Consider the following 21,935-nt stretch of genomic DNA (forward strand, 5'->3'; position numbering starts at 1 on the left):
TTGTCTCAAGCAGCCACTTTACTTCTTATCCCTAAACTAATAAAACAATACTCATTTTCTAATATCATCCTTACACAATGGGATTATTAGTATTGTTAAAGCTTATATATATATATATATGTATATATATATATATATATATATTGCTCGTTCTATATATATTCCTCATTGTATCTTTTAAAAAAAAAAAAACAACACCTTACCTGATCTTGGAATCAATACTAAGTATTGATTCCAAGACAGAAAAGTAAATTGAAATAAAATTTTCTCACTTTATTTTTCTTGCTTTTTTGGGAAATATGACTAAATATGGAAAGATGGTGGTTTTTAAAAAAACCCTTACCTTCTGCCTTAGATTTAATAGTAAGAAGAGTGGTAAGGGCTAGGCAACGGAGGTTAGGTGATTGCAAAGCTAGGAAGTATCTGAGACTAGAATTGAACTCAGAACTTCCCATCTCTAGGTCTGCCTCTCTATCCACTGAGCCCATCATTGTATCTTCACAATGACTTTGTAAATGATCAGGCAAGTAACGTAATCAAGATCACTCACAAAGTAAGTGACCGGTCCTGGGTTTCAGCCCAGATCTCTTATCTTCAGATCTAATATACTTTCTGCCCCGTTATTCTGCATAAACATGTGTGATTGAGAAAAAGGAGCATCTTCTATTGAATTTGTGCTTTTTTGCATTCAAATATAAGAAGATAGCCACTTACTCTAAGTCGTTGGTAGAATTATGAATTAGACCAATTATTCTGGAAAGCAATTTGGAATCATGCTTAAAAAGAGAGAAGGGACTAAAGTGTCCATACACACTGACCCAGAGGTCCTACTGTTAGGCATATACCCTAAAGATACCAACGACAGAAACAAAGATTCTGCCATATGCCACAATATTCACAGCAGCACTTTTTAGGGCATGAGAGAATGGAAATGTAGTTCATCAACAACTGAAGAATGGCTAAAGAAAAAGCATTGTCTGTAACATTAATGGAATATTGTACTGTTATTATTCAGCCATGTTTGTTTCTTTCTGACCCCATTTGGGGTTTTCTTGGCAAAGATGCTGGAGTAGTTTGCCATTTCCTTCTCCAGCTCATTTTACAGACGAGAAACTTGAAGCAAACAGGGTTAAGTGACTTGCCCAGGGTCATACAGCTAGTAAGTGCCTGAGGTTAGATTTGAACTCAGGTGTTCCTGATTCCAGGTCACAGCTCTATCTACTATTCCACCTTACTGTATGGTAAGATATGAATATGAAGAAAATCAGAGAAGCACAGGAGAGAGAGCAAGAATGGATCCAGTGACATAAGCAGAACCAGGAAAACAATACACACAATGATAAGTATAATGTAAATAGAAAAAGAAAACAAATGTGAAATGCTGGGTTATTGTAATGTCACCAAAGAAGAATTAAATAAATGTAACTCTCCCTCTCTCCTTCTTTGCACAGTTGGGAGAATGACTATGAATGTGAAATATCACATATATTATAGAACACATCAATGCATTGGTTAGTTTTTCGGAACTATTTGGTACTTTTCTTTCCTTTTTATTCTTTGTAAAAAGGAATGGCTCACAGGACATGAAAGTGGGGAGGGATATTCAGAAATCACTATGAAAAAAAACCCAACTGAAACTAAACTAAAAGTACCAGTGGAGATGAGGATATTTTTAAAAGGCTACTCTTTCTATGTTGGATTTTAAAGATCCCACAAAAAAAGATTGATACAAACCTTCTTCTCCTTCCACTTCCTTTTTCTTTACACGCTTAATATTCTTCTTCAACACTTTCATGAGAAAATTTGCAAATTTATTATTTTCTCCAAGAGTTGTCTGGAAGCTAGCATAAAGTGTCTTTTCTTGATCCTGAAGCTTGGTAATTTCAGACTTTCTTTCTTCCATCTCTGCAAGATTCTCATTGATTCTCCACTAAACAGTAACATCAAAAATGAAAAAAAACCCACAAAATAAGAGAATTTTCATCTTCTAAGGCCAATAGGATATTGGTGAGTGTTACTTGGAAAAAATGTACATTACAACTTTCAGTGGGAATTTAATTTATTTATTTTCTAGCTACTCATTTTACTTATTTGTTTGTTCATTCATTCATTCATCTATTTATTTATTTATTGGTTGGTTGGAAATTCCTAGGATAGGAATTCTGTCACCAGTGAAAAGCTGCAGCTGATGATCTCAGGGTTTCCAGGAACACTAAGATATTAAGCAATTTACCTTGGATCACACAGCTAATATATATGTGGTGTGTGTGTGTGTGTATTTGCATATATATGTATGTATATAATATGTGTATAAATGTATATGTTATATATAATGTGTGTGTATATCTAGTAGTTGTCTCTCGGTAACCAAGGATGACGATTGTCTTTGTGCGTTTTTGTGCACAAAGACACTTGTGCATGAAGATTTAAGTGGAAAAGTCGATGCACAGAGACAGTCCCACTCTCTTGGCGTTGGAAGCCTGGGTCCAGTGGCACGAAAAGTCGTTACACCTGGAGACTTCCTCAGCTGCATTGGATGGCCGTGTTGTCTTTTGTGCTCCAACACGCCCTAAGTACTCCACAGTGGTTTGCTGCGTCGCCCTCTCAGCCGTTGAACCTTCTTACTGGTTTCTTCCGTCTGTTCAGCCAAAGCAGTCTTCACATGCTGGGTGGGCAAAGCCCTGGTTCACCAGGGGTCCACAACGACCCGATGGCTACCTCACAAGGTTTAGCCGGCCTGTCAAAGCCGTTGCCCGGGGTGTGGCCGCTGCCGCATGCTAGCAGCTACTGGGAGCCACAAGTGAGAGCTGGGTGTCAGGTGAGGGTCAGAGGCTGGAGAGCTGCCCTAGGAGGGCACGACAAGCCCTCCATACCAGAGATACTACCCCTCCCTGTATATATATATATACATATACATATATATTATTATTATTATTATTTAGCCTCTCAGGGAAATAATCTACTCCCCTAAATATTTTAAGGGATTTATGTTTCTTTTATGAGATTGTGACCCATCAAAGTGCTACATATTAACTATAGGAGTTTGGGATGCAAAGTTCATTGACAAAGTATGAAAATAAAGCCAGAGACTGATTTTCCTATGTGACTCATAAACTGGTTCTGAAGACAGATTTAAAAGAAGAATTTCAGGGGCAGCAGGGTGGTTCAACTCAGTGGATAAAAAGCCAGGCCTGGAGACGGAAGGTTTGGGGTTCAAATCTGGCCTAAGATACTTCCAAGCTGCATGATTCTGGGCAAGTTACTTAACTGCAGTTGTCTAGACCTTACAGCTCTTCTGCCTTGGAACCAATACTTATTATTGATTCTAAGACAGAAGAAAAGGGTTATAAAAATATATTATGGCCATTTAATTCCCCAAAGGAACACCATGGAAGGGTCACATATCACAATTTTACATCATATTTGTATCAAATTATTTACATTTGCTATATATCATATATGTGTATACATATACTCTTACTTTCTTTTTAAAATTAATTTTTTAACTTGAACTTAAACACCAAAAAAGGAATACTTCTATATACATATCAGGACACAAAAAGGATTGTATATGAAACAGGAAATCTCCATTTTACAATGTCTGACTTAAAAAAAAAAAAAGTAGATCAAGAATTCCATGTTACTTTCAAAACTGTTCTGCTTGTCTGTGTTTTCTTCTGTACTTCCTTCTGTTCCTTTCTATGCATTTTTTAAGAATGTTTCAATGTGACCATCAAAATAATCTGGTACTGGCTAAGAAACAGAGTGGAGGACCAATGGAATAGATTAGGCACTCAGCACAGAATGGTAAAAGACTATAGTAACCTAGTGTTTGATCAACTGAAAGATTCAAGCTTTTAGAAGAACTCACTAAATGTCAAAAACTGCTGGGAAACTGGAAAACAGTATGGCAGAAATTAGGCATAGACCAATACCTTTTTCCATATACCAAGGTAAAGTAAAAAATGGATACATGATTTAGAAATAAAGGGTGATGTCATAAATAAATTAGGGGAGCCCAAAACAGTTTACCTATAAGACCTATGGATAAGAGAAGAATTGATATCCAAGCAAGAAATAGAGAACATTAATGAGATATAAAATAGATAACTTTGTTTACATGGAATTAAAAAGATTTTGCACAAACAAAATCAATGCAATCAAGATTAAAAGGCAAACAACAAATTGGGGGGGATCTTTATAGCAATTATATCTGACAAGTACTTCATTTCTCAAATCTATTGAGAACTGAGTCAAATTTATAAGAATACAAAGTATTCCCCAATTGATAAGTGGTCAAAAAATATGAACATGCAATTCTCAGATCTATTATTAGTTATATGAAAAAATGCTCCAAATCAGTATTTATTAGGAAACTCAAATTAAAACAATTCTGTGATACCATTTCTCTCACCCACAAGACTAGCTAACATGACAAAAAATAAAAGAAAATTATAAACTCTGGAGGGGATGTAGAAAATTTGGGACACTAATACACTGTTGGTAGAACTGTGAACTGATACAACCATCCTGGAGAGCAATCTGGAACCATGCCCAAAGGGCCATAAAATTGTGCATATCTCCTTTGACTCAGCAATACTACTGCTAGGTCTGTATCCAAAAGAAATTCAAGATAGAGGGAACGAACCTGCCTGTACAAAAATATTTATAGCTGCTCTTATTGTGGTGCCAAAGAACTAGAAACTAAAGGGGAATGGCTGAACAAGTTGTGATATATGAATATCATAATGAATATGAATATGATAATGAAATACTACAGTGTCAAAAGAAATGACAATCATGATGTTCACAAAAAAAAAAAAACCTGGGAAGACTTTGATGAAGTGATGCAAAGTGGAGAGAGCAGAAGCAGGAGAATGTTGTACACAGCAACAGCAATAATATATGATGGTCAGCTGTAAATAACTTAACTATTATCAACAAGGAAAGGATCCAGGACAACTCCAAGGGACTCATGATGAAAAAAGATATTCACTGCCATAGCAGGAACAGACGGAGTCCATATGCAGATTGAAACATCCCATTCTTCACTTTATTTCCTTCATTAATTTTTTCTGGTGCAAGTAATATGTGTCTTGTTTCACAGCATGACAAGCATGGAAATGTGTATTATATGATAATATATGCACAATCTATATCCCATTGCCTGACTACATAGGGTAGGGAGACAAGTGGGACAGTGGGAGAGAATGTGGATTGCAAAATCTTCAAAACTAAATGTTAAAAATTGTATTGACATGGAATCTGGAAAAAATTAAAATTATATCTTAAAAAATATTTTGATGGTCCTCTCTGGATTCCTCTTAGATTGTAAGGTCCTGGAACTGTAGGTGCTTCGCTTCTTTTGTATCCCCAGTGTTTTGCACAGGGCCTCAAACATTGTAAGTCTTTAATAAATGCTTGTCAACTTGACTTTTTTTGGTTTCATTATTGCTAACCTCTCTTTTCTCTACTCCATTACTTTCTCCCCTTCCCCAATCCAAAAAAAAAATGTAAATAATGGAAGAAGGGGGGGGGGGGAAAGGCACTTGAAACAAATAAGTATAGTCAAGAATTAGCATAGTAGTAATATTCAGAAAATAAGTATGTCTCAGCACCGTGAGTCCTTCACTCAGTGAGGAGGAGTGTGGTATGCTTCATCACAAGTCCTTGGCATTGTTGGTCATTCATGGCATTCATAAGAACTCTTAAATCTTTCATAGTTGTTTTTCTTTACAATGCTATTGTCTTTGGATAAATCCATACCACTCACTTCCATCTCTTTCTTTCCTTCCTTTCTCTTTCTTTCCTTCCTTCCTCTTTCTTTCTTTCCTTCCTCCCTCCCTCCCTTCCTTCCTCCTTCCCTTCCTTCCTCCCTTCCTTCCTTCCTCCTTCCCTTCCTTCCTCCCTCCCTTCCTTCCTCCTTTCCTTCCTTCCTTTCTTCCTTCCTCCCTTCCTTCTTTTCTTCCTTCCTCCCTTCCTTTCTTCCTTCCTTCCTTCTTTTCTTTCTCCCTTCCTCTCTCCCTTCCTTCCATCCTTTCTACTTTTCTTCTTCTTTCAATATAGACCGAGGATAGAATATTATGTATGGCTTGTGCCAAGTATTTTGTTTTGTGGGGTTTTTTACCCCCAATTCTCAAAATCTCAAAACCTACTCTTTATATAGTAAGGGCCTAAAATATAATGGATTAGATCTTACTGCTTAATTTCTACTTCTTTCTACCCCAATACACCCTGACATAGGGAGCTAAAAAGTAATTAGATAATAAATTTAAAGGGCATTCCCATAGTACCTGATTTCCTACAATGTTTGTGTTGTGTATTAATCTGCCTGATTGGGGACAGAACTCAGACAAGAAATTTTAAAAGGTGCAAGGAAGAGCAGATAGTAAAGGCTCAGATACAGAGCTACATTTTGGGGTTTTGGGGGACAGAAGAGAAGAGACAGAAAAAAATGACCACATAAAGCATAATGTCCTAAGTTCTCACCTAGGCCATGAAGATAACTATAAATCTAAGCTGCGAGTTGTTAGGCACTCTCTAAACTGTCCCAAGGAACTCCCAAGAAATGTACCATTTTATATATCACAAATCATATCATATGGAGCAATGTGCACCAGGAAAACAGTCACATAACTGTGCACTCCTGTAATGTTGAGGAATGAAATGAAAGAATGAATGAAAGAGCATTATATAATCCTCTGGAGATGCAAGAGAATTGTGTTGGGGTGAAGAGATTGTTTTGACTCCTTGGTTCACTTCCTTGTTATTTACATTTTTGTACCTTAATTAAATGGTTTTATCTTTGGATTTCTATATTTATATTTATATAAATATTCTATATTTATAATAGATCAAGCAATAGAGTTGGGGTATTTGATAGGAGTTTGGTCTGTGATTAGAATATTTATCTCTCTAAAACAGCCAGAGTATAGTAAATAGTTAAGGAGAATGATACAGAAAAGCAGAGGAAGATGAGAGAGAAAACAACAGGAAGTGTGGATAAAGAAGAAAAGGAAGGAAGGGGAAAGGCAGGAGAAGAAAGAGAATCAAAACATTTAAATTATTCTATCCCTAGTTGATCTGGTAATTTTTAATATAATATCACCAAATATAGTACCACCAAGCTCTCACTTGTACTCCCAGTAGTTGCTAGCATGCGGCAGCAGCCACACCCCAGGCAACGGCTTGGACAGGCCGGCTAAACCTTGTGAAGGTAGCCATTGGGTCATCGACCCCTGGTGAACCAGGGCTTTGCTCACCCAGCATGTGAAGACTGCTTCAGCGGAACAGGCGGAAGAAACCAATAAGAAGATTCAACGGCTGAGAGGGCGACGCAGCAAAGCACTGTGGAGTGCTCAGGGCGTGTTGGAGCACAAAGGACAACATGGCCATCCAATGCAGCTGAGGAAGTCTCCAGGTGTAACGACTTTTCATACCACTGGACCCAGGCTTCCAACGCTGAGAGAGTGGGACTGTCTCTGTGCATCGGCTTTTCCACTTAAATCTCTTTCACTCACAAGTGTCTTTGTGCACACTCATCTATCCTAACCCCCGTCCACCCTATTCAAGACCTGCGGCGATGGGGGAGTGGTGACGCAACAGGTGGAGGTGACCACTGGCAGTTGTAGTCATGTTCCTGCACGTAGGCGGCCCACGGACCAGTGGTCCCTCGGCCCTGTGGGCAGCAGGGATGTTTGGCAGCATTCTGGGCGACTGAGCAGCCCTCTCTAGGACAGCACTGCTCACCCTAATCAAGGGAGGGGACTAGAAAAGGTGTCCCAAACATTGCCTGCCCTACAAACACCCAGTCAGCACACCGCAGCTGGTGGGTCATCCCTTTAAGTGGTCGAAATCAAAGAAAAAATACAAAGAAACTGCTACTAAGAGCATGGAACATCAGGACATTACTTGATAGAGAGAATTACCCCAAGACCTGAGAGAGGAACAGCTCTAATCGGTAAAGAACTGGTGCGATATAACATCGACATCGCAGCCTTAAGTGAAACATGCTTCTCAGAAGAGGGATCACTCAGCGAACCCACCACTGGATACACCTTCTTCTGGAAAGGTAGAGCCTCAAATGAAGACAGAATCCATGGTGTTGGCCAGGCTATCAAGACCAGTTTGCTCAAACAGCTGCCAGACTTGCCTGTGGGCATCAGCGAGAGGCTCATGAAGATTCATTTGCTTCTCAGCAAAGACCGGTATGCCACAATCATCAGCGCATATGCCCCAACACTGACCAGCACAGAGGAGACCATAGAGCAGTTCTACTCTGACCTGAGTGCCATCCTGCACTCAGTGCCCACAAATGACAAACTGATACTACTGAGAGACTTCAACGCCCGCGTTGGCCAGGACCATGAAAGATGGAAAGGAGTGCTCGGGCAAACACGGCGTGGGCAAAATGAACAACAACGGCCTACTACTACTCAGCAAATGCTCAGAGTTCAAACTCACCATCACGAACACTGTGTTCAGAATGGCGAACAAATATAAAACAATGTGGTTGCACCCGCGATCAAAACAGTCGCATCTCATTGACAACATCATTGTACGCCGGTGAGACATTCAGGATGTACAGATCACCAGAGCCATGAGAGGAGCTGAATGCTGGACAGACCACCAATTGGTTAGAGCGACTCTTCAAATGCGCATTGCGCCTCGCCATCCAAAACGTGCCCAGGCAGTTCGCACATTTTACAATGTGAGTCGTCTTAGAGATCCATCTTATTTGCAAACATTCCTGTCCTGCCTGGATGACAAGCTGTCTGCCAAGGGACCACTCACTGGAAGCTCAACCGAGAAATGGAACCAGTTCAGAGGCGCAGTGAAGGAAACATCAAAGGCAGTCCTAGGCCCAAAACAACGCAACCACCAGGACTGGTTCGACGAGAACACCACTGCTATTGAAGACCTATTGAGCAAAAAGAACAAAGCCTTTACGGAGTGGCAAAATAACCCAAACTCTGCTCCTAAAAAGGACAGATTCAAGTCTCTCCAAGCTACGGCACAGTGTGAGATCAGGAAGATGCAAGACCGATGGTGGGAAAAAAAGGCAGAAGAAATCCAGCGCTTTGCTGATACAAAAAAAACTACAAACAATTTTTCAGTGCCCTCAAGACTGTCTATGGGCCATTAAAACCCACCACCACTCCCTTGCTATCCTCTGATGGTGACCCTCTCATAAAAGATAAAAAAGGAATCAGCAACAGGTGGAAAGAACACTTCAGTCAGATTCTCAACCGACCCTCTTCAGTCGACCAAAGCGCCCTTGACCAGATCCCCCAAAACCGCACCATTGAACAACTTGACATCCCTCCTTCAATAGAGGAAGTCCAAAAAGCCATTAAACAAATGAGTGCAGGCAAGGTACACGGTAAAGACGGGATCCCAACCGAGGTGTACAAGGCCTTAAATGGAAAGGCGCTCCAGGCATTCCACATAGTGCTGACCAGCATATGGGAAGAGGAAGACATGCCCCCAGAACTCAGAGATGCCTCCATTGTCATCCTATACAATAACAAAGGCACACGAGCAGCCTGTGACAGCTACAGCAGCATCTCAGTACTCTCCACTGCTAGAAAGATCCTCACCCGTGTTATACTCAACAGATTCCTGTCATCTGTTTCAGAGCAGAACCTGCCTGAATCACAATGTGGCTTCCGACCAGATGGTAGCACCATCGACATGGTCTTCATGGTGAGGCAAATGCAGGAAAAATGCCTTGGGCAGAACCTGAGTCTCTACATTGTCTTCATAGACCTGACAAAGGCATTCGACACAGTGAACAGGGATGCATTGTAGGTGATCCTTAGCAAGCTCGGTTGCCCAGCAAAATTCGTCAAACTGATCCAGCTCTTTCATGTCGACATGACAGGGGAAGTCCTATCTAGTGGAGAGACTTCCGATCACTTCAACATCTCCAATGGTGTGAAACAAGGCTGTGTCCTTGCTCCGGTACTATTCAACCTATTTTTCACCCAAGTATTACGACATGCTGTGATAGATCTAGACCTGGGCGTCTACATCAAATACCGACTGGATGGATCACTATTCGACCTTTGCCACCTGACTGCAAAAACAAAGACAACAGAGAGTCTCATCCTGGAAGCTCTCTTCGCAGATGACTGTGCTCTCATGGCCCACCAAGAAAATCATCTCCAAACCATTGTGGACAGGTTCTCCACCGCAACAAAACTGTTTGGCCTGACTATCAGCCTCAGCAAAACAGAGGTGCTGTTCCAACCTGCACCACAGAGGCCAACGAACCAGCCGTGCATTACAATCGATGGCATGCAGCTTTCTAACGTCAACACTTTCAAGTACCTGGGCAGCACCATCGCCAACGACGGGTCCCTAGACCATGAGATTAATGCCAGGATCCAAAAGGCCAGCCAAGCACTCGGGCGGCTGCGCTCCAAAGTCCTTCAACACAGAGGTGTAAGCACTGCGATGAAGCTCAAAGTGTACAACGCAGTGGTCCTCAGCTCGCTCCTGTACAGTTGCGAGACATGGACACTGTACCGGAAGCACATGAAACAGCTGGAGCAATTCCACCAATGCTCCCTCCGGTCAATCATGAGGATCCGATGGCAGGACCGAATCACCAACCAGGAAGTCCTTGACAGAGCCAACTCCACCAGCATCGAAGTCATGGTCCTCCAAAACCAGCTACGATGGTCTGGACACGTCATCCGCATGAACCCACAGCAAATACCAAGACAGGTATTCTAGGGTGAACTGTCAGCTGGACTCAGAAACAAGGTCGACCAAAGAAAACATACAAGGATGAGCTAAAGTCAAACTTGAAGTGGGCTGGCATGACACCAAAGCAACTAGAACTCGCTGCCTCTGACAGAAGCAGCTGGCGAACCCACATTCACCATGCCGCCACCACCTTTGAAGATGAGCGACATTGATGTCTTGCCACTGCGCATGAAGGCCACAATCGCACCTCCTGTAACAACTGGTGTCCCATGCCCCATGTGCCACAAACTCTGCGTCTCAGTCTTTGGACTTCAAAGCCACATGAAGGTACATCAATAGATGATAATGCATAAAGACAATTGTCATTCTCGGTCACCGAGAGGCTACCACTACTACATCACCAAATTAAATTCAAGTATGCATACTTTCATGTCCTGTTCCTCTCTGTCCAATGAATTGACACGTTCTTGAAGTGTGTTCTCTTGTTTTTCAAAGTTCTTGAGGAGAAGCATTTCTTGAAATAATGTGACATGGTGCAGGTCAGCTAACTTCATCTGAATATCTAATTTAAGTTTCTGGTGTCTCAGGAGACGAAATTCTGCATCAAATGTAAGGATAAGTTCTTTGATCTGGAATGGAAAAGAGATGAAAAAAATAGGAGAAAAAATTTAAAAAGTTAAAGAGAAAGCAAACTTTTTTTCTAAATGCTAATGAATTGAATGGGAATGCAAATTATGCCTGTTCTTTTGCTGAAGCCTTCACTGTTTTCTTATTATGCTAAAGATTTAAATAAAATTCTAGCAAAAAGACCCTTAAAAAGATTCACTCTCACCCTGGTGAATTTATACTAGGGATGTGATGTACTGAATGGTCAAAAATACTGACAAAATTAATTGAATGAAAAACAATTGATGAAAACTACATGATTATAGTAATAAATGCAGAGAAGACTTTTTTATAAGTACAAAACTTATTCATGCTACAAAATGTAAAAAAGCATAGAACCATAAAATTATACATTTATTACAAAAAAGAGACCTTAGCAGTCATTGAGTCTAACCATATCATTTAAAGATGACCAGAGTAGTCAAAGGACTTCTATAGTAAGTGGCAGAGATGAGATTCAAACTCAGGTCCCCTGGTTCCAGATTTTGTGCACTATCCACTGTACTATGCATACAAAAGCCATTTTAAATATGATAAAAGCATATCTAAAATCAGAATCATGTCTCTAAAACCACTCAAAATAGATAAACACTAAAGTGTTTTTAAGGAAATGCAGGAATAAAGCAAACATACTTTCTTTCCTCAATCTATTGTTAACAAATGCTCCCTTTAACCTAGATCACATTCTATCACCTTATGTTTCAGAAAGCTTGTCATCTCTTATCTATCTGTCCAATACTAAGTGGTTTTTCCGTCATGCTCCCTAAAGCACCAAAGGAAAAGGAATAAACACAACCCTAGATCATCATTGCCTCTATCATTCAACAAACTCTTCCTTATATGGTTCTTGTTTCGTCTACCCATCACTTCCAGAGTTCTAAAAAAAGCTGTCTGTCTATAGCCTCCTATTGTTCAGTCTCTCCTTCAATCCTCATGAGCTGGATCTTTATAAACACTTAAAACTCTAGGCTGTTCATTCTTCCCTAACCTCTCAGCTGATCAATACTTTCTTCTTTTCTCTCAGTCTTGACCCTATGGATAATGAATTCATCCACACACTCCCCTGGAATGTATTGTCCCCTTGCCTTACCACCAATTAAACCTTATTGAATTCCAACCTTGGGTGATCCCCACCATCTTTTTTCATACCAACTCAAGTGCTGATGCAACCATGCCAAGTGGGTTTACTATATATTCATGTTCTTTAAGCTTAACTAGGACCTCACTAATGAATGGCAATTCTTTTATTCCTCCCTGATTAGATGCTCCAAGACTCGCTCCACAAATGATTTCAAAATGTCTATTCTTTTCTCATACTTTACATATGCCAGCTTCTCTCTACTCCCTATTATTGGAAAAAATAAGAGCCATCTACAAAGGGCTCTCATCTTCTTCACTCCACCCTTTAAAACCTCTTACACAAAGAACAAAAGAAGAATTGTTCTTTACAATCAAGGAATTTACATTCTATGGGAGTTGGGGGAGGTGTGGGTAAAAATAATGTACCAAAATAAGCAAATATGAAGTAGATGCAAAGTAATACAAACTATTCTTTTAAAAAATCCTCTTACCCAATGAATAATGTTTGGAAACGACCAAATAAAAATTAAAAAAAAAAATCCTTTTACCTACCATCTTGGAATCAATACTGTATATTTGTTCCAAGGCAGGAGAGTGGTAAGGGCTAGGGAATTGGGGTCAAGTGACTTGCCTAGGACCACACAGGTAGGAAATGTCTGAGGTCACATTTGAACCCAGGACCTCCCCTCTCTACACCTGACTCTCAATCCAGGCACCCACCTAGCTGCTTCCCCCAATTTTTTTAAGAGGAAGAAAGTAATAAGGCATGACTTGGGGGGGGGGGGGAGAAAAATATTTCCTTTAAGGTTTGGGGCCTCAAGAACAGGCCTTTTAGACATTCCTGTAACTTCAGATTTTCCCTAAAACTGTGAATATGAAGTACAAGTGATTGCATCAAGAGGGAAATAAAAACATCAAAGAAGAAAGGGTAACAGTGTTGGGAAGTGCCTCATGGTGCGAATTAATCCAAGAAGAGAGAAGTAACTCTACAGTTTGATTGAAGAAGGGTGAACACAAACTGAAGGTAGCTGTGAGAGGATAATGGGATCAAAAATTTAGGGTTCAAATCTATCAAGTTTGCTAGGAGCCATCAGGCCACGACACCTTGACAAAGTCATGCATGGTAGCTAAGGAGGCCACAGAGTGGCCCCTTGGCAAGTTGTGTCCGCCCACTTAGTCCCCCTTGCATAACTTTTCTAATCAATATCCCTTACCTATGGAATTGACATGATTATTATTCCCCCTAGCCTCAGATGGAATAATTCAAGAGCAAAATACCTGTACCTAATTCTCTAAAACATCACCAAAAGATCAGACCCTCAAACCCAATCCCAAAGACTATCATGGATTACCTTTTATTTAGGTACATAATTCCCAGTAAAACTGTAGCTACAAGCCAAGCCCAGAACTTTCTCACTCACAGAAACTTATTCTCATGAAGCCAACACACAAATCAATCATAAAAGCCCATACAAAATGTACAGGTACACTAAGCTTCAACATGCCTCAGTGACTCGACTTCACAAACCAGTAACTCACCAGTGGGAAACTCCCTAGTAAATCCTGAAAAATGATCAGTCTAATATTAAATCTGAGTTGTGTTCCCAGTATCCCTCAACCTCAATGATATGATTGTTGAATTGTCTTTTAAGAACTTCTGATTAATTATTCCATTTTATTAAAAGTAATAAGTAAATTTCCTTTATTCTTTGTAAGCTCAAAACTCCTCACAGGGTAGTGAGAAAATTAAGCCACCTGTGATGAAATAATTTATCTTGTGTGAAACCGTTGTTCTGTCAAGAATCAGTAATAATAATATAAAATGTTAATCAAGTGATTTGTTAAAAGTTAATGTATCACTTTTCCAATTATCTCCATTTAGACATGTGTGTTAGGAAATGTATCTGTGTGCCAAGAAAATGGTTATAAAAATAAACATCAAGCCTGGGGATGGCGGAGCAGCTATCAGATGCAAAGCATTTCTATGGCCATAAAGATACAGCTGTCTTCCATTTGTTATTTTCTTGACTGATCATTCACCACCTATCGGGAACTCCTGGAGTCACAAGTGAGGCTGGACCTTGCCCATGGCACTAGTTCACACTTCACATTTTCTATATGATAAAACAGAGGCCAAAAGCAGTAAAGTTATTTGCCCACTATCAAACAGGTTGTTAGTAGTGGAGAAAGGATAAGCCAGTATTCTTTACTTTAAATCTTTAAATTGTGCCATGAAATCTCATGCCATGGGGGAAAAAAGTCAGCTATTGCCAGATCTATGCAAGCAGAGTAGATTTAGATACTCAGTAAAGAGTTTTCCCTTCTTCCACCATTTTGCTCTGGCCATACAAGAGACATTTTCCACTCCATCTTCCTCACCAATAACATGAATCTTAAAGTCAATTGTTTCCCCTACTATTTATTTGGGGATGGGATTATGTATGTGGAAACTATTTTCCCTTCTCTTTGGCTAAATATTTCAGACCTGTTTAAATGTTTTGTTTTAAAATGTATGTTCTTCATTGTACACAATAACAGCAATATTGTACGATGATTAACTATGAAAACTTAGTTGCACTCAACAATACAATGGTCTGGGACAATTCTGAAGGACTTAGGATGGGGAATGCTATCCACCTTCCAAGAAAGAACTGATGGAGTTGGAATGCGGATCAAAGCAAACTATCTTCACATTAGTTTATTTGCAGTTTTATTTGGGGGTTTTGGTTTTATATGAATATTCTCTTACAACAATGATCAATATGGACATATGTTTTGCATGATAATACATGTATATCCCAGAACAAATTGCTTACCCTCTCCACGAGTGGGGAAAAAAAGGAGGGAGGCAGATCATTTGAATTTTATAATTTCAGAAAAGTATGTTGAAAATTGTTATTATATGTAATTGGGAAAATAAAATATCTTTGAATAAAAAATGGTTTAAAAGAAAAGTATGTTCTTTGGTCTGCTAGCTTTGTGAAAACTGAGTCTAAGTGATCCATAGAGATTCTCAACAGAGTTTCAATGATGACTTAAGCCAAAGAAACTACACCTATCTTACAATACACATCACCATGAGCACAGTTATTCATGATAATGCAGAATTACATAGAATGCAGATGAGATAAGGTGACACCAGATTCTGGAGGATCTTGAAAGCTAAACAGAGTTGACTTAGACTTAGTCAGATTGGCAATATGAGCTAGTATAGAAAGACGTTTTTCCTTACCAGCTCAAAATATCAATAGATGTTTTTCAAGGAGAGAAAATGGGTGCCATTTCAGAACACATTTCATATATAGCCACCACCTTAAAGAGTCCCCACAAAATAATTCTACTTATGAAAAGAGAAGTGGAACATAAAGGTAGATGAGTTCCTTAGAGAGACTTTATTACATTTGAGTTCTGAATGCCTAAAAAGTGGTCCGATTGTTCCTTTTACTAGCCATCTCCCACACTTTCTCTTCTTGTTTTGCCTTCACTTGCATGAAAAATGACTTTAGAGTGGCAAATTTTTGCCCTATTCCTGAAGAAATTCTGGGGTCCAGCTAGAAAAGTAAATTTCAGAGAACTAATAAGGGAAAGGAAGAGACGATATTAAAGCATAAGAAAAGTAGGCCAGGAATCCAATCAACATCTTTTCCCCCCTGTTTTAAAGATCAAACTGATACATCAAGGGGGGACTCAAGGGGGAAAGCCCAGTGTAAAGCACTAGTATCTTCTCTGTTCTATCTTTTTTATTTTTTTATTTTTAAGATCCTTATCTTCCATGTTTGGATCAATATTGTATATTGGTTCCAAGGCAGAGGAGTGGTAAGGGCTAGGCAGTGGGGGTCAAGTGACTATCTTCTCTGGTTTTAAAACATAGGATTGGAAATCCAAGCTGATGAAAGTTAAATATTCTGAAGGAGACTGGAAGGATCTCTACCTTGCTTCTTACGTGATGAGGTGGAGAAGAGGCCAAGAAATTAGTTATCTGGGCTCTGGGTAAATGGGGTGATTAGGCTGAGAATAAAATAAAAATCGTAAAGTAGAAAACCAGATCATTCTAGTCCTTCTTCCTCAGGTCTAGTACTATTTAGAGAAGAACTCTTCACTGATAACTGCCCTTTGTCCTCACCCTGTCAATCAAATGCTGCTGCATGTACACATTCCTGATCTCTTCCCTCTTCAGGATCTCTACTTCCACTTCAGTTAGGTCCACCTTTGGAAACTCCACTGGCTTTTGAATCTCTGGGATGATTATTAAAGGAATTTTTGATATCTTGGAATCTCGCCTTCCCAATTCCCCTTCCTTGTGAGAATGTTGTTCCTTTGTTGCAGCAAAGCCTCCAAAAAAGTCACCCTCTTGACGTTTCTCTTCTTGTTCTTTCTGTTGAGCTTTCCTCTCTTCCCCTAGCTTAAACGCTAAAAGAATTTCATCATCATACTGAAATTTTCTTTCTGGCACCTCCTCAGGGTATAATTGGGGCACCTCAGGAATAGGAAGGTGTTTTGCTTCAGGCAAAATGAGATGAATAGTTTTCAGCTCTTGTACCAGGCACTGGATCTCTTCAATAACAGCAATTTTCTGGTCTCGAAGAGAGACGATACACTTGTTCATTTTAAACTTCTTATCGTGAGCCTGGAACAAGAAGAAAAAGTAAACATAATACCAAGAACAGTCACCTGGTGGAGTATTGCCTATCTGTGGATAATAAGGTCACTCTTCATCTTCAAATGGTATGATTAGCTTGACTAAGTCATGTTAATTATTTCATTGAATGGCCCTATTCCCTACTAATCTTACTCCTTTTCTTCTTGTCTGGATTCATTCCAGATATTACAATCATAGCTGCCATAAGTTATATTGTGCTTTAAGGTTTGTGAAACATTTTATAAATAATATCTTATTTGATACGTAAAGCAACTCTATAGACGAAGAAAGTGAGGCATACAAGGATTAAGTGCCTTACCCAGGAGCTGGTCTAAGGCTGGATTCTACCCCTCCTCCCCAGTTGAGAAATTCCTTTCCAATGATACTACAGCATAACTGAGTCACATATATGGACTCCTATTTATCCTCACACAGCCTTGCTTACTGATTGCCTCTCTGCTGTGTTTCTTGCTCCAATAAATATGTACATAAATAGAATGTGTATTCTACATATGTGTATACATGTGCATGCATGTATGTATCTCCTTGGTGCCTGTTACATTTTATGAGATGAATATGCAAAAGCATCCTGGCCTTTATTCTTCCTCTGCTCCTTCCTCTGCAGTTAAAGGTAGCCTTTCTCACCAAATCCAACCTCTCTGTTTGTATCATCCATCCTCCACCCTCCCATATTTTCTAGAATGTTGTCCTCAAAATTATAGCTCTCCCACCTCTCATCTTCAGTCTCTCCCTACCGAATGGTTACTCTGCTCTCTACCTACATACCACCCATTTGTCTCCCATCTTCAAAGAACCCTCATTTGACTTATGAGAAAGAACGCTATTCACATCCAGAGGAAGAACTAATGCTTTTCAAGAATATATAATAGATTATGGAAGTAGTCATTCATTTCTACACCAGATAAAATAAGAAAAAATGAGTTTCAATTATAGCCTAAATGATTTAGGTTAAAACTTTTATACTTTATATTCATGGTAGAGACCTAGAATACAATAAAAAAGGAAAATTTATATTATTTACTTTTATGGACATTTTTTGAGTCCAATGGCCTTAACAAAAGCATATGAGTTCTATTTTAATGCCTAGGATGATACTAAAGTATGGTTTATTATAGGAAAGACCATGAAGAGTTTCAACACCTTTCAACTTCATAAGTAGAAAAGAGTCTACAAATAACAAAGGTCAATGATGGGGAGACAAACATTTATTTCAACCTCCTTTGTCACATCATCATCCATGTTAAACCACCTAAAATAGAAGAAACCTAAAGGCTCTGTACTAGGCCCTCTTCCCTTCTCTTTCATCACTTGGTCACCTCATTAGCTCCTATGAATATTACTTATTGCTTCTAGGCAGAGCATCTTCAGACCTATACATCCAGCATTAGTCTCTCTCCTGAGTGCCAATTCAGTATCGATGATTGTCTCATAGACATGTCAGATTTTCAAGATGTCCAGAATACAATTCATTATTTTTCCATATGAATTCACTGTTCTTCACAATTTCCCTATTTTTGAAATTGCTATCATCTTTCAATTCACTCTTTTCAAAAATTCAAAAATTCAAAAATGTCATTCTCTATTCCCTCTCTCTCTCTTCCCACTCTGTATTTCCAGTGAGTTGCCAAACCAGGCCAATTTTAACTTCAAATCACCTGTTCACCGGGGCGAAAAATGCATACAGGGACCATTTTAATAAAGGCTTCATAAAAACAGCAATGCATGCATATGGGTTAGTAGTTACTCAAACATTCTTGATCACTTTTATTTATTTATTTATTAGCAGCAATGCCAATCAGGGTTGTTGTTGTTTTTTCCCCCAATAATCTTGAATTTCACAATTCCGTGGAAAGAGAGCACTGTATATCAAAATTTAAATAAGCTTAAAGCAGCTTAAAACTATACCATGAGAGGGCAGCTGGGTGGCTCAGTGGATTGAGAGACAGGAGGTCCTAAGTTAAAATCTGGCCTCAGACACTTCCCAGCTGTGTGACCCTGGGCAAGTCACTTAACCCCCATTGCCTAGCCCTTACCTCCCTTCTGTCCTGGAACCAATACATAGTATTGATTCTAAGGCAGAAGGTAAAGACTTTTTTAAACTGCACCATGACTTTAAGGACACTCTATCTTTGAAATAAAATGTCATCTGTGTCCCTTTGTTCCCATGTGACCTCAGACAAATCACCTAACCTCTATGGACCCCAGTTTCTTCCTCTATACAATGAAGAGATTGGACTAGATGGCTTCTAAGGCACCTTCTAGCTCTAGCTCTATAAACTGATGGTTTTACAATGCTCTTTTTGAAGTATCTTGAAAAATCGATCCCTCCCTCTCTATATTTTTTTAAACATTTTATTACCTCCATTATAGATTTCTTCCAAATGTACTTGGTGTGGCACAACCAAGTTTTCTGACTACATCTACTCGCATCAAAGATTAATAAAGACTAATAAAGAGGCAGTGAGTGGACTTGAATCTAGTCTTTAACACTCATTAGCTAGGAGTCCCTGGACAAATCAGTCAATCAACCCCTCCTGAGCTTCCATTTACTGATCTGTAAAATGGGGAGAATAATACTGGTATTTCCTTTCTTAAAGGGATTGTGAGGAAAGTACTCTGTGAATCTTAAAAATCAATAGAACTTTCTGCCGCATATTCCCTTTAGTTTTTTATTTCGTAGAAAACTGGAATCCACTTTTTTTTAAATCCTTGCCTTCCATCTTAGAAACAATACTGTGTATTGGCTCCAAGGCAGAAGAGTGGTAAGGGCTAGGCAATGGGGGTCAAGTGACTTGTCCAGGATCACACAACTGGGAAGTGTCTGAGGTCAAATTTGAACCCAGGACCTCCCATCTCTAAACTTGACTCTCAATCCACTGAGCTACCCAGCTGTTCCCTGTCTCCATGACTGTTGATGAAATTTAGAGACACGTTTTGTCTGGCCTATAGGATTTAAATTGATATCCAACACTCCAAGAATTATATTTTATAATGTTTATTAATAATCACTTGAAGTAGAAGGAATAAAAGGGAAATAGAAGTAAACAAAACCTAATTATTTAACAAAATTAAAACCACGTGAGCAAAACTCTCTTGGCACTCACCCACACCACTTCCACCAACCCAATCAGAGCAAGAGAGAGAAAGAGGCAGGACCACACAAAATTTATATCCTCTCTACATCAACACATAAAGTGAGGAGAGTGGGGTGCTGTGAATAGTAGTTTCAGGGTACAGAAATTCTAATTACACAGGCCACTTCTTAGGGCTTGCTTGGGATCTTAGCCAGGTTGCTGCGACCCTGGAAGCAGTGATGCAAACTACAGTTGGGAAAAAAAACCCTTTTTGTTTGGAGGTCAATAAAAAAACCCTTCTGGAAAGTGGACTTTGAAGTGTCACCCATGGAAAGGACACTTTGCCTGGGACTTTCCTGAATGGGACCCTGAAATGCTAAACAAAGGGACTTCCCAGCTAAGAATGTTCAGGTGTTAGAGTATCCCCCATTCCATGATGCATCTTTCTTTTCTATCTCTCTCCTATTAGTGCTGGTCATGCCATATTCATTTATGCTTGCTTTCTGTTGATTCATTTATGCCTTCTGTTGTAAGCTTAAAGCTATTATACTTTGCATCATCATAATCATCATCACCATCATCATCATCATCATCATCATCACCATCACCATCATCATCATCATCACCATCATCATCATCACCATCATCATCACCATCAACACCATCATCATCATCATCATCATCATCACCATCATCATCATCATTACCATCATCATCATCATCATCATCACCATCATCATCACCATCATCATCACCATCATCACCATCATCATCACCATCAACACCATCATCATCATCATCATCATCATCACCATCATCATCATCATTACCATCATCATCATCATCACCACCATCATCATCATCACTATCATCATCATCACCATCATCATCACCATCAACACCATCATCATCATCACCATCACCATCATCATCATCATCATCATCACCATCATCATCATCACCATCATCATCATCACCATCATCATCATCATGGCATTTCTTTTTCCTTAAAAATGCTGTAGAGAAACGCAGCTGCATACGTAATGCCTTAACCTTACAAAGGGTTCCTTCGTTAAACCCCCCAGATTTCTGGATATGTACCATAGTTTCAAGAATTCCAATCTCCTCCTCCTTCTTGGCAGCATTTATGCGCATGTGTTCAGGGATCTTGTAGTCCGGGCTGGTCTTGAGGTTGAAGTCGCCCATATTCTGCTGGGCTTCTTTAATGGCCTGCACATCTTTGGGGTCTTCATAGTCGTCCTCAGGTTTACTTTTGTATCTGTTGGAAATGGAGTCAAATGAGAAAAACGAAAACTGGCCCAGTGAAAGAGCCCTGGGCTTGGACTAAGAAGATCCTGCCTTAAATGCCAGCTTCAGCGCCTTCTCACTATGGTTACCTCCTGTGTACATTTGTGTCTGATCTACTGGTCCGTGGCTGTTTGCATGTTGTCTCCCACTCTTGAGGACAGGGATTGTCTTTGGGAGGAATAAGCATTGAATAAAGTAAGCCTTTATTAAATGCCTATTAGGTGCTGGTCTCTGTGCCAAATGCTTTAAAAATATGATTGCATTTTATACTTACAACAATCCCCAGTTGTCTGGCCCTTGCCACTCTTCTGTCTTAGAAGGGAAACTAAGACAAAAGGTACGGATTTAAAAAAATAAATAAATGTAAATTGTAAAAATGTAAAATGTAAAAAAATAAAATAAAATAAAAGTTAATGGAAGAGTGATTTAATTTG

At 39.4% G+C, this 21,935-nt stretch overlaps 1 protein-coding gene across 4 annotated transcripts in view; it reads right to left on the reverse strand.

Annotated features, from left to right (window-relative positions):
* CFAP44 (cilia and flagella associated protein 44) overlaps positions 1-21,935 on the reverse strand; it is a 167,848-nt gene that overhangs the window by 36,426 nt on the left and 109,487 nt on the right. For all 4 annotated transcript variants that reach the window (XM_016433465.2, XM_016433464.2, XM_056793465.1 and 1 more), the window contains 4 exons: positions 21,295-21,472; positions 16,583-17,086; positions 11,139-11,342; positions 1,735-1,930 (listed from right to left, as the gene is read on the reverse strand). In XM_016433465.2, the coding sequence (XP_016288951.2) occupies positions 1,735-1,930; positions 11,139-11,342; positions 16,583-17,086; positions 21,295-21,472 (1,082 nt within the window). The remainder of the gene's footprint in view (positions 1-1,734; positions 1,931-11,138; positions 11,343-16,582; positions 17,087-21,294; positions 21,473-21,935) is intronic.

The sequence above is a fragment of the Monodelphis domestica genome, chromosome 4, assembly GCF_027887165.1.
Source record: "Monodelphis domestica isolate mMonDom1 chromosome 4, mMonDom1.pri, whole genome shotgun sequence".
Lineage (NCBI taxonomy): Eukaryota > Metazoa > Chordata > Mammalia > Didelphimorphia > Didelphidae > Monodelphis > Monodelphis domestica.